This window comes from Pituophis catenifer, unplaced genomic scaffold (assembly GCF_029215685.1).
Source record: "Pituophis catenifer annectens isolate HBS135680 unplaced genomic scaffold, rPitCat1.0.hap2 SCAF_3, whole genome shotgun sequence".
NCBI classification, from domain to species: domain Eukaryota; kingdom Metazoa; phylum Chordata; class Lepidosauria; order Squamata; family Colubridae; genus Pituophis; species Pituophis catenifer.
The window spans coordinates 205,942,869-205,960,730 of NW_027256883.1; the positions used below are offsets into that span (position 1 = coordinate 205,942,869).

At 43.4% G+C, this 17,862-nt stretch overlaps 1 protein-coding gene across 1 annotated transcript in view; it reads right to left on the reverse strand.

The window, feature by feature from the left end:
• The window catches only part of LAMA5 (laminin subunit alpha 5), a 241,192-nt gene that overhangs the window by 103,434 nt on the left and 119,896 nt on the right, over positions 1–17,862 (reverse strand). The window contains exons 18-25 of the mRNA XM_070941125.1: positions 16,655–16,754; positions 14,773–14,825; positions 12,078–12,183; positions 10,104–10,203; positions 7,961–8,117; positions 3,660–3,676; positions 3,338–3,343; positions 2,029–2,138 (exon numbers count right to left, since the gene is read on the reverse strand). Of these exons, the coding sequence (XP_070797226.1) occupies positions 2,029–2,138; positions 3,338–3,343; positions 3,660–3,676; positions 7,961–8,117; positions 10,104–10,203; positions 12,078–12,183; positions 14,773–14,825; positions 16,655–16,754 (649 nt within the window). The remainder of the gene's footprint in view (positions 1–2,028; positions 2,139–3,337; positions 3,344–3,659; positions 3,677–7,960; positions 8,118–10,103; positions 10,204–12,077; positions 12,184–14,772; positions 14,826–16,654; positions 16,755–17,862) is intronic.

Here is a 17,862-nt window from a genome sequence, read left to right on the forward strand (position 1 = left end):
CTATCTATCTCTCTCTCTCTCTATCCAGGGGTGGGTTCTAATTTTTTTTACTACGGGTTCTGTGGGCTTATTTTGTGGGTGTGGCTTAATGGTCATGTGAGAATTCTTTAGGATTTAGCAGAGGTACTGGTCTACCAGGCTTTTAACTGCTTGCAGAGCTGTACCAGTCTACTCATTTGTTTTTGGAGGCACTGGTCTACCCATTTATTTTTGCAGGCACCTGTCTACTCATTTGTTTTTGGAGGCACCGGTCTACCACCACACTTTGAAGCCCTGTGGCAAGAGTTTAAACAGTTTTTTTCCTTCTAGCTGATCAGCTGGGACTCAGGAGGCAGCAACAGATTGAGGGTGGGGCCAAATAAAAGGTAAGAATAACGCGGGGGGGGCAGAACCGGTTCGGTGATGTCATATCGTCACCGCTACCGGCTCGGCCGAACCGGTGGGAACCCACCACTGTATCTATCTATCTATCTATCTATCTATCTATCTATCTATCTATCTATCTATCTATCTATCTATCTAGTGGATACAGTAGATTATTTATTTATTTATTTATTTATTTATTTATTTATTTATTTATTTATTTATTTATTTATTTATTTATTTATTTATTTATTTATTTATTTATTTATTATATTTCTATACCGCCTTTCTCCCGTAGGACTCAAGGCGGTGTACAGTCAAGAAAAATATAGACACAATCTATCTATCTATCTATCTATCTATCTATCTATCTATCTATCTATCTATCTATCTATCACACACACCCACAGACAGTCAATAGTGAAATAAACCAGCCAACAAAGGTTTCTGTAAGAGCAGAATTGGCAGCAATCCAGTGGCTGGCTGCCAAGAGTCTTTTACTTACGAAGGGAGTGTTTTTTCAAAGCCAACACACAAAAGATAAGAGAATATTCAAAAAGTCCAGCAATGCAGAGAGGTTTGTTCAATATCAGTTTTTGCTCATCATAGAGCTTGAACGGCCACCACACCCCCTTTTATACCCTGTGGGGTGTGGTCCAGTGACTCAGCCTAATCCCTGGCACACCTCTTCCTCTGCTGCGCGCGCTTATCTCTGCGACGCTGTCAAAGGTCCAGCCAAGACTCATCATCATCATCATTTTTTTTTATTTTTTATTTTTTAATTTGATTTATATGCCGCCCTTCTCCGAAGACTCAGGGCGGCTTACAATATGCTCAGCAATAGCCTTCATCCTTTTGTATATTTATACAAAGTCAGCTTATTGCCCCCACAAACTGGGTCCTCATTTCACCTACCTTAGAAAGGATGGAAGGCTGAGTCAACCTTGAGCCTTGGCGAGATTCGAACCCTGCAGTAATTGCAGGCAGCTGGTCTTAATAAGCTTAATAACAGGGTGCCTTAAACCCCTGTACTACCAAGGCTATCATTACTGTCCACCTGCGGCTGCGTGGAAGTGCTTGGCCCCGGCCCTATCTCTTGGCCTTCGGAGGACACCGGAGGCATTGCCAGAGAGGAGGGTCCTGGAGAGGGAGGCCTTGCCAACTCCTCTCCTTCACTCTCGGAGTCCTCTCCTGCTGATAACACAGGCTCAGTGATCGGAGCCACAACACTACCTATCTACCCATCTCTCTCCTTTTGGCCATCCCATCTTGACCCTTACCTCGTTTTCGTGGCTGAGAAGCAGTGATTTTGCCCAGTACTGTCGTGCTTCCTGAATTGATGTATCTCAAGATGACATGAAAGAGGTAGAGCTCTCCTTCTCGTACGTGGATCGTGATTTTGACTTTGTTCTGCAAAGGTAAGAAACAGCCACACATCACTGCAAGTCCGTCCTGAGTCTGCTCCCTGCTCTGCCTTTCTATCTCTCGGCCTTTCTAGTCTCCCTGCCCTTCTCAATCGCCACTGCTCTAAAAGGAGGGGATCAAAAATCTACGGTTTCAAAGGGAAGGGAGAAGGACAGAAATGGCTGTTTTGTAGGAAAAACACAAAATCTGGCTCGGTGGAGGTGGGAAGACGTTCGTCTAGAAGTGAAAAACAGCACTTACAGTTGCCATACATATTAAACTTTCTTTCCTGAAGGACTGAGACCCTCCCTTTGGCAGGCCCCTGGTTGGTGGTGAAGAAGACGAGGCAGAAGAGGTCAGGGGACTTCACACTACCATGGGCTGGTGGGAGAGAAAGGGGAGAGAAGCAGAGCACACCTTAAGTCACCTCCACCGTCACCTACCACCAGCCAACCAGATTAAGCAAAGTGCTCCCAGGATCCTCCTACGCCCCAAAGCAGCATGCCAAAGCAGTGAGACAGAATTAAGGCAGCCCCGTTCACCTCTTAAGAGAAATACTGCATCCAGTTTTGGTGGCCACAATGTAAAAAAGATGTGGAGGCTCTTAGAAAGAGTGCAGAGAAGAGCAGCAAAGATGATTAGGGGACTGGAGGCTAAAACATATAAAGAACGGTTGCTGGAATTGGGTATGTCTAGTTTGATGAAAAGAAGGACTACGGATGACATGATAGCAGCATTCCAGTATTTGAGGGGCTGCCATAAAGAAGATAGGGTCAACCTGTTCTGCAAAGCACCTGAAGGCATGACAAGAAGCAATGAATGGAAACTACTGTATTTTTCGGAGTATAAGACACACCAGAGTATAAGACGCACCTTAGGTTTTGGGGAGGAAAATAGGGGGGGGGAATTCTGCCTACCAGGTATTCATCGGGCTAGCGTCCTTAGCCTGGTCAGTTTCAGCACATTAATTCACTTGCTGGTTTTGAGGCTGGGGCTGGTTGGGGCTGAAAAACAGCTTCAAAAGCACAGCTGATCATCGGAGGGAGCTCCAGTGACTAAAGCAGGCGAAGCGCGGAAGGGGTAAGAGAAGGCAGCAGCTGTTCCAGGTAGCCATTTTGGGCACCGCACGTCGCATTTTCAGCCTCCAAATGTGTCACGTTTTCGGGCAGCGATCAGCAGCGATGTACTTTGGCGATCCCCGCAGCCTTGAAGGGCTCTCAAACGGAGTGTTTGGAGGCTGAAAATGCAACGCGTGGAGCCCAAAAACACAAGCCATTGTCAGTGACAATCTCTGCAGCCAGGAAGGGGACGTGTTTTTATGGCTATATCCATGTTGCTTGTATCTTTACAACTTATATTGTTTTTATTGTTTCCTAGTATGATTTGATTGCTTATTAGTATCCTATGACTATAACTAAGTGTTGTATCTTATGATTCTTGACGAATATATTTCATTTTTTCTTATGTACACTGAGAGCATATGCACCAAAGACAAATTCCTTGTGTGTCCAATCACACTTGGCCAATAAAGAATTCTATTCTATTCTATCCATTTTAAGCAGAGAAAAACTTTATTCTAAGACACCTCTCTACTGAACAAAATTTAAAGTAAAATGGCCAGTGAACTACATATAGGTATAAGTACATATAGGTCTTCCACTTATGACCATAATTGAGCCCAAAATTTCCATTGCTACGCAAGACAGTTGTTAAGTGAGTTTTACTAGCTTTCTTGCCACAGTTCTTAAGTGAATCACAGCAGTTGTTAAGCTAGTAGCAATAGCAATAGCTCTTAGACTTATATACTGCTTCATAGTGCTTCACAGCCCTCTCTAAGCGGTTTACAGAGTCAGCCTCTTGCCCCCAACAATCTGGGTCCTCATTTTACCCACCTTGGAAGGATGGAAGGCTGGAAGGCTGAGTCAACCTTGAGCCGGTGAGACTCAATCTGCTAAACTGCAGCTAGCAGTCAGCTGAAGTAGCCTGCAGTACTGCACTCTAACCACTGCGCCACCTCAGCTCTTAGTAGATAAGTAAATCTGGCTTCCCCATTGATTTGCTTATCCAAAGGTCGCAAAAGCGGGGGATCATATGACCCTGGGACACTGTAACCGTCATAAATATGAGTCGGTTGCCAAGCATCTGAATTTTGATCATGTGACCACAGGGATGCTGCAACGGTCATTAAGTGTAAAAACCGGTCATAAGTCACTTTATTCAGTGTGTTGTAATTTTGAATGGTGACCAGACAGTAGGACGACCTGTATACTGCACAATTATACACACACACGACAACCTCAGCAGATTTCAGAAGAGAAACGCAACTCCAGAAAGCAAATTCATCAGATGTTCTCAATCAGGGGTGAAATGCTCCTGGTTCAGACCAGATCGCCCAATTCGGTAGCGATGGCACCGGGTAGTTCGGAGAACCGGTAGCAAAAATCCCTGCACCCCCATGCCCAGCTGCGCCGCGCGATCATCAGAGGCTTTTTTTTTTTTAACTTTTAAAAGCATTTTTTCTAAAACCTCTTTGGCCGAAGAGGTTGTAAAAAAAATGCTTTTAAAAGGCTCTGACAATCCCAGCTGAGTTGCCTGATCGTCAGAGGCTTTTTTTTTTCTTTTAAAACAAAAAAAAATGCTTTTAAAAGAAAACAAAAGCCTCTGACAATCAGGCAACTCAACTGGGATCGTCAGAGCCTTTTAAAAGCATTTTTATTTTTGCTTTTAAAAGAAAAAAAGAGGTTGTAGAAAAAAGGCTTTTTTTAAAAGTAAAAAAAAAAAAGTTGGCCACGCCCACCCCGTCACATTACCCCCCACCAAGCCACTCCCACAGAGCCAGTCGTAACCAATTTTACATTTCACCACTGTTCTCAATGCCCAGTCATTCAACCTTGCAAAAGAAATAAAGAATTCAAAGCATGCAAGCAATCTTCAGCAGATGAAAAGCAACCAAAGCTGCCATGGAAAGTGAAGGATTTCCTTTTCTTTGAGGAACAGGGAGATGTTATAAACAAAGAGCAGGGAAAGAGGATGTGGTGGGGGTGAACTGCCACTTAGGAGATCTGTTTGGGTTCTCTTTCTAAAATAAACCCTGTTGATTCCTGGCACACTTCCGTCCTAGGCACGGTCTCCTAAGGGAAGTTATCCAGCTGTCCTTGTCCTAACTCTAAGTGATCATCTTGAAATGGGACAACTTAGTGCGGCCAACAAGCCATGGTCAACTTGTCACGGCCAACTTGCAGCCGGACATCTCTCCGTGGCCAACTCACCGTGGGAAAACTCGCTGTGGAACAATTCAACAATTCAATTTAAGTATTTAAAGTAATTAAAATTCCACCATTTCTTTGATAAAGCAATTACCAAGGTAATCACCACCATTATCTTAGCAATTACTTTAAAGCAATTTAAATGAATTAATTTAAATTTAAATAATTTAAATGTGTTTAAATCAATTTAAATCGTTTAAATTAAATTTAAATAATTTATAAAGTAATTGCCAAGATTAAAGTAATTAAAATTCCAACATTTCTTCGATAATAGTGTAACTCTTGTCCTGCAGCCAGTTGTCCCAACGGAAAGTTAAAGTAAAGATATTTTTTTATAAAAGTTTTTTATTTTATTTTTTAAACAAACCAACAAACAAATTGGAAAGCAGAGAAAATCCCTTTAGAGGGAGAAGTAATTAAGAAAATATTGGAATGTGCAAAAATGAATAGGTTAACATTGGTAATTAAAGAAAAGGAAGAATCGGAGAATTTTAAAGTAAGGGGGCAATTATATCAATGGTTAGAGAAGAGAGATATATATAAAAATTTAGATAATTGATGAATTAATATAAACGTAAGAAATTTGGGAAGAATGATGTAACAATTTAAATGAAAATATAAAGGGATGATAGAAATATGATATGAAAATGATGGAGGAGGGAGTAGGAGTCACAAAATATGCACTCAGATGAAACACTGAATGATTAAGGATGTATTGTTTGTATGTTTGTTTGTTTAAAAGTAAAGATAATTCAAAGTAAGTTACTTTAACTTGGCGTGGCCAACTTGCAGTGGGAGAATTTTCTGTGGCCAATTCTCTGCGGGACAATTCAACAATTCAATTTACCGTACGTATTTAAAGTAATTCAAAATTTATTTTCATTTTTGTCATTCACATTTCATTTTGTCCCTCCTTTTACATCCTTTCTTTAATGAGTCTATTCCACCATTTCTTCGATATTAGTGTAACTCTTGTCCCGCAGTGTTGTCTGTGGCCAGTTGTCCTGCAGAGGGTTGGCCACAGCGAGATGTCTGTGGCAAGCTGGCTGTGGCGAGTTGGTCACGGCATGTTGGCCGCACCGAGTTGTCCTAGACCAGGAGTGTCAATCTCAAGGCCTGCGGGCCGCATCTGGCCCACGGGGTGCTTAGATTTGGCCTGCGGGACTGCCCTGGAAACAGTGAAGGACTGGCCCGCGGGGCTTCTGCCACTGAAAATGGAGCTCAGGAAGGCCGCATTTTCGCTGACAGTGGGTTGTAGGAGGCCGTCACAGCTGAAAATGGAGCTCGGGAGCCCGTTTTCGCTGCCAGAGTGCACAGGCTACCACAGGCGCCTCCAACACGAGTGACGTCGAGCTGGCCATGTTCACCCTGGCCACGCCCACCCCAGCCCCCCGAGGTCAAACACAACCCTGATGCGGCCCTCAATGAAATCAAATTTGACACCCCTGTCCTAGACCCTTCCCAGTAAGCAACAATAAGAAGCAACTATCTACTTTGGGCTCAGTTTACCTTGAGGTTTTTGGAAAACTTCCGAGACATTTTTTTTAAACGGTTTTTATTAAATAAACATTAAAAACCTTGGACACAGTGAGGCATTTTGAAAGTCACATCAAACACAAGCAGTCCTGACCACAATTGAGCCCAAAATTTCTGCTGGTAAGTGAGACAGTTGTTAAGTGAATTTTGCCCCATTTTACAACCTCTCTCGCCATAGATGAATCACCACAGTTGTTAAATTAGTAAAAAGGTTGTTAAATGAATCTCGCTTCCCCCTTGACTTTGCTGCAGTGGTGGGTTTCAAAATTCTTTATTACCGGTTCTGTGGGCGTGGCTTGGTGGGCGTGGCATGGCTTGGTGGGTGTGGCTTGGTGGGCATGGCAGGGGAAGGATACTGTAAAATCTCCATTCCCTCCCCAATCCAGGGGAAGGTTACTGCAAAATCCCCATTTCCTCCCAATCAGCTGGGATTTGGGAGGCAGAGAATAGATGGGGACGGGGTCAGTCAGAATTTTTACTACCGGTTCTCTGAACTACTCAAAATTTCCGCTACCGGTTCTCCAGAACTGGTCAGAACCTGCTGAAACCCACCTCTGTTTTGCTGATCAGAAGTTTGCAAAAGGGGATCCCATGACCCTGGGACATTGCAACCATCATAAATTTGAGTCATTTGCTAAGCGTCCAAATTTTAATTGCATGACCATGGGGATGCAGCAAGGGTCAGAAGTGTGAGAAACTTTTTTTCAGCGATGTTGTAACTACGAAAGTCACTAAGTGAACTGTTGTAAGTCGAGGACTACCTGTATTTTAAGTTTTCAGCAAATAAAGCACTTCTGTAGGACAGCCATGAAAATCCTACATAAATTACTTTAAATTATTTTCTTTCGTTGACAACCCATATGGTTTAGAGATGTTGAACATTGCAGCAAATAGTAGGGTGAGCTGTAATTACATATAATGGTTAACCCATGCCTTTTGCCCTTCGGGCTATATATAGGTAGTCCTCGACTTACAACGGTTCAGTTAGTGACTGTTCAAAGTTACAAGGGCACTGGAAAAAGGGACTTAGTTAGGACCCTTTTTCACAGCTATAAACGTCCCTATGATCACGTGATCAAAACTCATTTTTATGACCGTTGCTGTGTCCCAGTGTCACCTGATCCCCTTTTGCGACCTTCTCACAAGCCATGTCAGTGGGGGAAAGCCAGTTTCATTTAACAACCCGGGTTACTAACTTATCAACTGCGGCGATTCGCTTAACGACACCGTGGGAAAGGAAAGTTGTAAAATGGGGCCAAAATCCCTTAACAAATGTTTCACTCAACAATACAAATTTTGGTGCTCAGTTGTGGTCGTTAAGTCGAGGACTACCTGTACGGAAGTGCTTTGTGTATCTCAAATTTTAATGCTGGAAACTCTCGTTCAATTACCTGGATGGGGGACATTTGTGCATATCCCCTCCAGCTGAAATTCTCAAATTCCAGAGGACTGTAGCCAAAGCGAACCGGCCTTCCATCCACGGTGGTTCCCTCTTCCAGCTCATATTTCAGGTGATGAAGGTCAGGGATATAATAGCCTTTTGCAGGACTGCAGATAAAGATGAAGGAATATATTAAACAACACACACTTTTCTGTATCACAAAGCAGACAAATGCTACATACAGTATGCTTAGGATCAATTCAATCATTGCCATTTCCGCCTCCCCGCAGAATACCCCCAAATCAGGGGTGAAATTCAAAATGTTTCCCTACCGGTTCTGTGGGCGTGGCTTGGTGGGCATGGCAGGTGAAGGATACTGCAAAATCCCCATTCCCACCCCACTCTGGGGCCAGGCAGAGATGGTATTTGCCGGTTCTCCAAACTACTCAAAATTTCCGCTACCTGTTCTCCAGAACCTGTCAGAACCTGCTTATTGGGGGCAATAAGCTGACTTTGTATAAATATACAAAAGTATGAAGGCTATTGCTTAACGCATTGTAAGCCGCCCTGAGTCTCCAGAGAAGGGCAGCATATAAATCAAATTTTTTTTAAAAAAAAATCACCCCTGCCCCAAATCTATAGGTAGTTTTCAACTTTCAACAGTTCGTTTAGTGACCGTTCAAAGTTACAGCGGCACTGAAAAAAATGTGATTAGGACCATTTTTAACAGTTACGACCAGCGCAGGGGTGGGTTCTACTTACCTTTACTACCAGTTCGCATCGTGCCCGCACGCATGCGCTGATCACTTCTGATGACGTTCGGGTCAATGGGCGGAGCCTCCCGCTGGTTTTACTACCAGTTCTTGCGAACCGGTCCAAACCGGGGACAACCCACTACTGGACCAGTGGTGGTATTCAGCCGGTTCAGACCGGTTCAACCGAACCGGTAGTGGCAACCTGTCCTGGCGCTATGCCATCCTATTTAACCACATTTTCTAAGCCATGCACATGCATGCCTGCATGCTCACATTTTTGGTGCGCAGAGAACTGGTGGTGAAAATATGTGAAACCCACCTCCGGTTACAACCTTTCCAGCATCCCTGTGATCATGTGATCAAAATTCAAATCCTTAGCCAACTGACTCATATTTATGACGGTTGCAGTGTCCCAGGAGTCACATCAGTGGTGGGTTGCCCCCGGTTCGCACCGGTTCTATAGAACCGTTAGTAAAACCGGCGGGTGGCCCCGCCCACTGACCCTGACATCATGAAAACACTTCTGTGCATGCACAGAAGAGTGCGCGCACGGCCCCGTTGCGAACCGATAGTAAAGGTAAGTAGAACCCACTCCTGGGTCACATGATCCTCTTTTGTGACCTTCTGACAAGCAAAGTCAATGGGGAAGCCAGATTTGCTTAACGACCCCATTACTAACTTAACAACTGCAGGGATTCACTTAACGACGGTGACAAGAAAGGGCATATAATGGAGCAAAACTCAATTATCAATTGTCTCGCTTGCCAACAAAAATTTGGGGCTCAATTGTAGTCCTAAGCTGAGGACTATCTGTATTTGCATTCTTATCAAGAAAATATTATTAAAATTAAAACAATAACAAAAATGCAGTACCGGTAGTCCTCGACAGTTCTTTTAGGGACTCTTCAAATTTACAATGGCACTGAAAAAAGGGAGTTGTGACCCTTTTTCACACTTACGACCATTGCAGCATTCCTGGGCTCACGTGAACTGACTCATATTTACGACGGTTGCAGTGTCCCAGGCTGATCATGTGATCATCAGCCTTCTGACAAGCCATGTCAATGGGAAAACCAGATTTACTTAACAACCATGTAGCTAACCCAACAACTGCAGTGATTCACTTAACCACTGTGGCAAGAAAGGTTGTAAAATGGGGCCTAACTCACTTAACAAATGTCTCACTTAGCTACAGAAATTTTGCTCTCAATTGTGGTACTACCTGTACTTAAAACCTTTTCGTTCTGCCTATTATCTTTAGGACTGTGTTCTTAGTGGCTCATTCACACTATCACACATATAAAATAGTAAAATAAAAGTAAAATAATAATGGACTCGAAACTCAAAAGAGTTAGAAATCTACCACCCTACAGTAAATCTATTGCAACTGCTTCTTACTCAGAGCATGCAGGTCCCCTGATATTGTGCCTGCACTGACAAGATCCCGTCGTCTCCTCACACAAAGGACCAACTGATCCCCCGATGTCACAATGGCATCCTGCAAGAAGACACACACGATTACTTTCCACCAGGGTGGATAAAAATCAATGATTTTTTTTAAAAAATCAAAAAAATCAGATTTTTTTGATTTAAATCAGATATTTTTGATTTTTATCAAATTTATTTTAATAAAAAAACTTTTGGGGTAAAAATCTATTGTAAGATAGTTTTCTATTTAAGATACATAAATAATTTAGTTTATTCAGCATGAAATGGAGCTTAGTTATGTAGCATGAGGCTGTATATTCTGCAACACTGGGACTATGGGTGAGTCAACAGTGGGTCAAAGGAGTAGCAGAGATGACAGTTGCTCTTATTTTTAAAGATAATTTATTTTTAAATCATTTTATGATTTAAATCGAGTTGATTTAAATCAAGCCTTTTTAGTAGTGATTTAAATCATGATTTAAATTGCGATTTAAATCAACTCGATTTAAATCAAATCCACCCTCCTTTCCGCTGCTGACAATTGGTCCCAAGTAGCAAACAACAAGATGTGGCTTGAAAGGGAATAGAAGCAGTTTGTACATCTATTTTTATTCCATTATATCAATGTTCACGTTGACTTCCAGCCTGGTTGGGAATTGTTTCTACCACTGTCCAGTTCTAAACAACAATACCGGATACTCTGCTTGTTATCACTTGCTGACTTATAAGGTTTTCCAGCTATGCTTGTAGATTAGCCATTCATACCATCCAAGGATATGTTATTAGATATCCTTGGGTGGTGTGATGCTGCTGATTAGATATCTAATCAGCAGCAACAGGGAAAAAAATTTTCCTCCTTGGGAGATTTTTATGCCAGTTTGATCTATTGCTTAAGGCACCAGGCTAGAAACTGGGAGACTGTGAGTTCTAGTCCTGTCTTAAGCAGGAAAGCCTGCTGGTGACTTTGGATCAATCACCAAGAGACTGGGAGTTCTAGTCCTGTTTTAGAGATGAATGTTGGCTGGGTGGCTTTGAGCCAATCATTAGGAGATTGGGAGTTCTAGTTCTGCCTTAGGCTTGAAAGATGGCTGGGTGACTTTGGGCCAATCACTAGGAGACTGGGAATTCTAATCCTGCTTTAGGCATGAAAGCCAGCTGGGTACCCTTGGGCCAGTACCCAACTCTGAGGCCAACCATCTCAGAGAGTTTGTTGCTGCAGGGAAAAAAGGAGGAGGAAGGAGCGTTAGGTGTGTTCACCACCTTGAGTTATTTATAAAAATAATAAGCATGATATATAAATTGAATGAATGAATGGATTAATTAATTAATTAATGAACAAACAATAAGTCACCCTGGTACACAACATACTCTTAATACCGGAATGGGACAATTCACCATGGCCAAACCACCATGAGGCAATTTGCCGCAGGACAACTCGCCACAGGACAATTGTACACGGGAAAACTCAATGCGATAAATGTTACCTGCCACCATTGCTTCAACATAGGTAGGTAAAATGAGGACCCAGTTTGTGGTGGCAATAAGCTGACTTTGTATAAAAAAGAACACCCCTTGCGGGGGGCGAAAGCCCTACTAAGCAGGTATATACAAAAATATGAAGGCTATTGCTTAACGCATTGTAAGTCTCCGGAGAAGGGCGGCATATAAATCGAACCAATAAAGAAAGAAAGAAAGAAAGGAAGGAAGAAAGAAAGAAAAAACATCATTTCCATTTTTGTGGAAATGGAAAAAAAAATGAAAATAATGACGAAGAAACCCATCTTAAAGCTGGCAAGTTAGAGAAACATTGGATCATCAGACGCTTTAAATGCCTCCTTTCCAATTCTAGGATTCTCCTCAATTCTGGTCTGATGAACCTACAGCTTATTGTCTTCCTCCAAGTACTGATTTAAGAACATTTATAAAAGGTAGAAAACCATGTACCTTTACAGCCGAAGTAATTACCGCTCTCCAGATTGAAGTATCCCTCCCGACAAGTAGAACACTTTTGGCCGCAAATGTTTGGCTTGCAGAAACAGTGTCCGTCATTCTAAGAGATAGAAAGACAGATTGATTGATTGATTGATAGATAGATTGATTGACTGATTGCATATGGACTATGACCACACCACATTTTAAAGATGGAAAAAATGCAAGACAAAATGAGGGCAATGAGATCTATTCATAATTAAATACCAGTATATTAAAAGTAAAATTGTATCGTATTCTGGTACGCATAAGGAAGCCACAGGAAAGATGTTAACGATCTATTTTTCCATGGTGAAAGAAACCAGGACAAGAAATAATGGATAAAAGTTGCAGTTGCTTAGGTTTCATTTAAATCAGGGGATGTCAAACTCAAGGCCTATGGGCCAATTTGGCCTGCAGGGTGCTTGGATCTGGCCCACAGGACTGCCCTGGAAACAGCAAAGGACCAGCTCTCTGCTAGCAAAAACAGAGTTTGGGTAGGCTGCACGTGGCCCGTCCGGTCTCCATTTTCAGATGGAACTGTCTCCTGCAGCCCTCTGCCAGCGAAAACGGAGGTTGGGGAGGCCGAGCTCCATTTTCGCTAGCAGGAGGGCTGCAGGAGGCCGTTGAGGCCGAAAACAGAGCCTTGACAAGTGACGTCGAACTGGCCACACCCACCCTGGCCACGCCCATCCCCCCCCTCTGAGGTCAAACACAACCCTGATGCAGCCCTCCATGAAATCGAGTTTGACACCCCTGATTTAAATACAAAGGCAACCTCCCTAATAGCAATATCTGTTCAACGGTGGACCTACTGAGGCTGTGGGTTTTCCATCACTGAAGGTTTTCAAGAAGATGAGACAGCCAAGATCTCATGGATGGTTTAACTGGTATTCCTGCACTTGTTGTGACCTAGGCTTCCTGAGTCATTAAAATACATGAGTAGTCCCAAAAACCTCTTTTATTGCAACAGCTGTGAATTACATTCATTCACAGCTGAGTTCCAATTAGTTGCAAAAAGTCCTTCGGGAGAAGTCGTTCAGGATAATCACCCACCTTTATCTCCCTTGATACTCTGCCAAAGACCTACTTGGCAAAGCCACATGGAGTCCAGAATCAAACAGAGATGCTGACTGGAAACAGAATTAGCAACGTTGCTTTCCTGCAAAGGGCCCACATGCCTTTACTCCTCTTTTAAGCCTTATGGGAGGGGCCAATCATCTCCTGGCCTTACTCCCGAGTTGTCCCTTTTGTTTTAACTGTTCTTGCCTTCTGGCAGCTCTGCGCATGCACACACTAGGAACAGGCTCCTCCTGTTCCTCTGCCTCTCTGATATACGACTCTGGAGGCTCCGGAGTCCGCACTTAATTCCCAGATGGCCCTCGCCCCATCTCTGCCTCCAACGCAGAGCCCTCGTCCGAGCCTTCCCCAGACTCCAGGACTGGCCCATGTTCCTCCCCAGCCTCCTCACTGTCCGACTCCGCTGCCAGCTCCACAGTCTGCTGGCAGACCACAACAGCACATTTCAGATGACTGAACTGGATGATCTCATCTAATGTTGGAAACGAAGATCATGTGACCGCGGCAGCGCTGAAGTAGCCACAGCAACCGGGCAGTACTGAAACGATCACAACTTGCCCAAATGTTATTCTCACAGGAACGATAGGCCCTGGCGTTCTATAAATTAGCCCATTTGAAGTCCTTAATTTCAACAACTCTTGCCTTATGACGCACCGGTTTTGTCCAATTGAAGGTTACAAACAGACGCAAGTTTCAACCGTATATAGATGATTGAACTCAGAAGAGTTACTTGACACCATTTTTTAATTTGTTTGGCTAAAGGATGGGGACAGATATAAACCCACTCTGCAAACCATGTTGTGGCTCCGTTACCTGAGCCTGTGTCATCGGCAGGAGAGGACTCCGAGAGTAAAGAAGAGGAGTTGGCAAGGCCTCCCTCTCCAGGACCCTCCTCTCTGGCAATGCCTTCGGTGTCCGCCGAAGGGCAAGAGATAGGGCCAGGGCCAAGCATGTCCACGCAGCCACATATGGACAGTGATGAGGGTAATGAGTCTTGGCTGGACCCACGCCAGCGTCGCAGAGATAAGCGCATGCAGCAGAAGAAAGGGTGTGCCCGAGATTAGGCTGAGTCACTGGACCACACCCCACAGGATATAAAAGGAAGTGTGGTGGCCAGTCAAACCTTGTGACGAACAAAGCTGAAAGCTTCCACGCCATTCTGCATTGCCAGACTTTTGCTTTAAGACTTTGCTGGAGTATCTCTGGACTTGATTAATTCCGTAATTATTGAGCTGCTTTCCTTTGATGTATCAGAAGTGGGGAGAAGTTATCTCTCCTCTTTGTAAATAATAAACTCTTGGCAGGCAGCCACTAGGTTGTTGCCAAGTTCCGTTATCATAAGGAAAAGGATTTTGCCGGCTGGTTTGGTCTTTAACTCCTGAACGTCTGTTGGTGTGTGTGCGTGGGGTTGGGGACAGAACCCCACCATTAGAAATACCTGACCTGGAGTAACTTATGGCAGCTTTTCCCAACCTCCCGTTGTGTTGCACTACTAATCCCATCGTTCCCCATCAGCCCACCAAAGAGCAAAGCAGAAATGGAAGGACATCAAGTTGAGGAAGGCTAGAATAAGGACTACTCCAAAACCTACCTGTTGGCATTCAGCAACGCCTGCCAATGTTCCTATGGTATTGCATTGGCAGCCTGAAGGAAAACACAAAAGAACAATTGGAGAGTCTGTTTACTGAAGAAGCCATAGTAACTTTACTTACAACACATGGATTAAGCCCTGACCCATAATGTTAAATTCATCTTCTTTTAATGACCCCAAAATCCCTTGTGGGGCGGAGTCTGGGCAACTCAATGGAGCTAGTAGAATGTTTAATGGCCGGATGCCCTTCCTGTCGCCAATGAGGAGTTTTGTTCAGCAGATATATTTTCACTGTGCCCAGAGAGAGAAATATCTGCCTCTACCTAGGATCCAGCTCACATCCTCCTGATTGTGAAGCAAGAGTTCCACCTCTAGGCCACCGCACCACTCTTACCCATAATGTTAAATTGTCACATCTTAACTAATACAAGACCTGGTTATAAATGTCTATTATACAACAGAGCTTGGTTGTTTGTTATGTTCGGTTTGCTTGGTTTCAATTTCTGGTACACCACTCAGAGTTACTGCTAAGCGATTGGCAGCCAAATAAATTGCTTAAATAAATTAACTGAATAAAAACAGATGTTATGGGTTAGTGTGGCACGTGAACCCATTGTGAAATCAATGCCGTGGCTTTATATTTCCATTTATTGCTCTGAGTCAATCATCTGATTGGGGCGCAGCCTTGGGATACTACACGAAGTCCTCAACTTACAGAATTCATTTAGTGGCCATTTGAAGTTACAATGGCACTGAAAAAACTGCTCTTTTTTAACACTTACGACTTTTACAGCATCCCCATGGTCACATGTTCAAAATTCAGACGCTTGGCAAATGACTCATATTTATGACAGTCACAGTGTCCCGGGGTCGTGTGATCCCATTTTACAACAAGTAAAATCAGTGGGGTAGCCAGATTCAATTAACCACTGTGTTATTAATTTAACAACTGCAGTGATTCACTTAACAACTGTGGCAAAAAAGATTGTAAAATGGGTCAAAACTCACTTAACACCAGAGGTGGGTTTCAGCAGGTTCTGACCAGTTCTGGAGAACCGGTAGCGGAAATTTTGAATAGTTCAGAAAACCGATAGTAAAAATTCTGACTGGCCCCACCCCCATCTATTCTCTGCCTCCCAAGTCCCAGCTGATCGAAAGGAAATAGGGATTTTGCAGTATCCTTCCCTTGGAGTGGGGTGGGAATGGAGATTTTACAGTATCCTTTCCCCTGCCACATGCACCAAGCCACGCCCACCAAGCCACACCACGCCCACCAAGCCACACCCACAGAACCGGTAGTAAAAAAATTGAAACCCACCACATGTCTCGCATAGCTAGACAAACTTTGGATTCAATTGTGGTCATAAGTTAACGACTACCTGTAATCCTTCCATCCCTCTTCCTTCCCCCCTCCCCACATCCAGTCAGAGCTGAAGAAGCTTCTTGGCTGAGAAGCGAAATGTCTTCCTCAAGGAAAAAACAAAGACCAGTTGCCTTTTGAAAAAGCACCTTTGGGCAGTGGTGGGATCCTGCCAGTTTGATAATCGCATGCTGTGCACAGTTTTGACAAAACTAAATTTCCACGTTACTTCTGGGGACTAACACTGCTGAGGCATGTCAATCCGCTCTGCCGCATGAATCAGCTGAGGATAAAGTTAAGTAAAGCGTGCAGGGGTGGGTGGGCCCACCTGATCGTCAAGCAAACTGGTAGGCCCGAACCGATCCGAACCGGCTGAATCCCACTCCTGCCTTTGGGACAACCATGACCTGGATGACTGAGAATCTCCATAGAGATTTGATGGTAAATTCACTTGTCAGAAGATGGGAGCAAGGAGGCCTTCTCTCCTGGATTTTATCCATAGCAACAAGGGGTATTTCTTACTTGTGCATCCAAATGGATTCTCTGGAGTCAGGTTCCAATAGAGCGGTTTGCATTTATCACAAGCTTCACCTTCCACATAGGCCCGACATTCACAGGAACCCTGAGGAACAAATAGATAAAAGTGAATGAGGAAGAGGTTTAGAGATTTGAAAGAATCTATCAAAGAATCGAGCCAAAACAACAGTAGTACATGTAATCCTTGACTTACGACCATTCATTTAGTGACAAAAGTTACAACAGCCCTGAAAAAAATGACTAATGACCATTTTTTGCATTTAGGACCATCACAGCAGCCCCGTGGTCACGTAATCAAAATTTGGACACTTGGCAACTGACTCATATTTATGACGGTTGCAGTGTCCTGAGGTCACGTGATCACTTGTGGCGACCTTCTGACAAGCAAAGTCAATGGGGAAACCGGATTCACTTAACAACCGGGTTACTAACTGAACAATTGCACTAATTCACTTAAGAACCGTGAGAAGGAAAGTTGTAGAATGGGGAAAAATTCACTTAACAACTGCCTCGCTTAGAAAACATAAATTCTGGGCTCCATTGCGATCATAAGTTGAGGAGTACCTGACGAAAAATACTGCCTTATACTACATCATTTATTGTTTGGGTTACACAATATGGATTTGGATTAGGGTGCAAAGGTATTGAAAAGTACGGGTTGAATGAAAAGTAATGTCTCCAATGTTTAGTATCTGAACACAGATGGTATGCAAGAAAACCTGACAAGTTCTTAGGCATGTGTTTCCTGATTCCAGTTATTGGGAAGTGGCTGTAAGAAAAGGTTGCATTTCTATCATTTGTTAATATTTGTTAGTAGGCTTCAGCAATAGGTCATGCTTGAATTGTTGTCTGTTCTCAGAGTCCTCCAAATGAATTTTGTAGAGATTCTCCATCATCCAGGTCATGGTTATCCCAAAGATGCTTTTTCAGGAGGATTTATATTCCTTGCAGGCAGCTGGTAATCTGCATCCAAAGGATGCAAGGAATATAAATCCTTCCATTCTCCACTATCTGTCAGAAGCTGAAGAAGCTTCTTGGATGAGAAGCAAAATATCTTCAAAAGAAAAAACAAGAAAGTCCAGTTGCCTCCTAAAAAAGCCCCTTTGGGACTCCAAATGAATTCCACCGTCAAATGCAGGCTGTATGTTTGCATGTTTCTTAAACAAATTTATATGGCCGTCCAACTCGCAGGT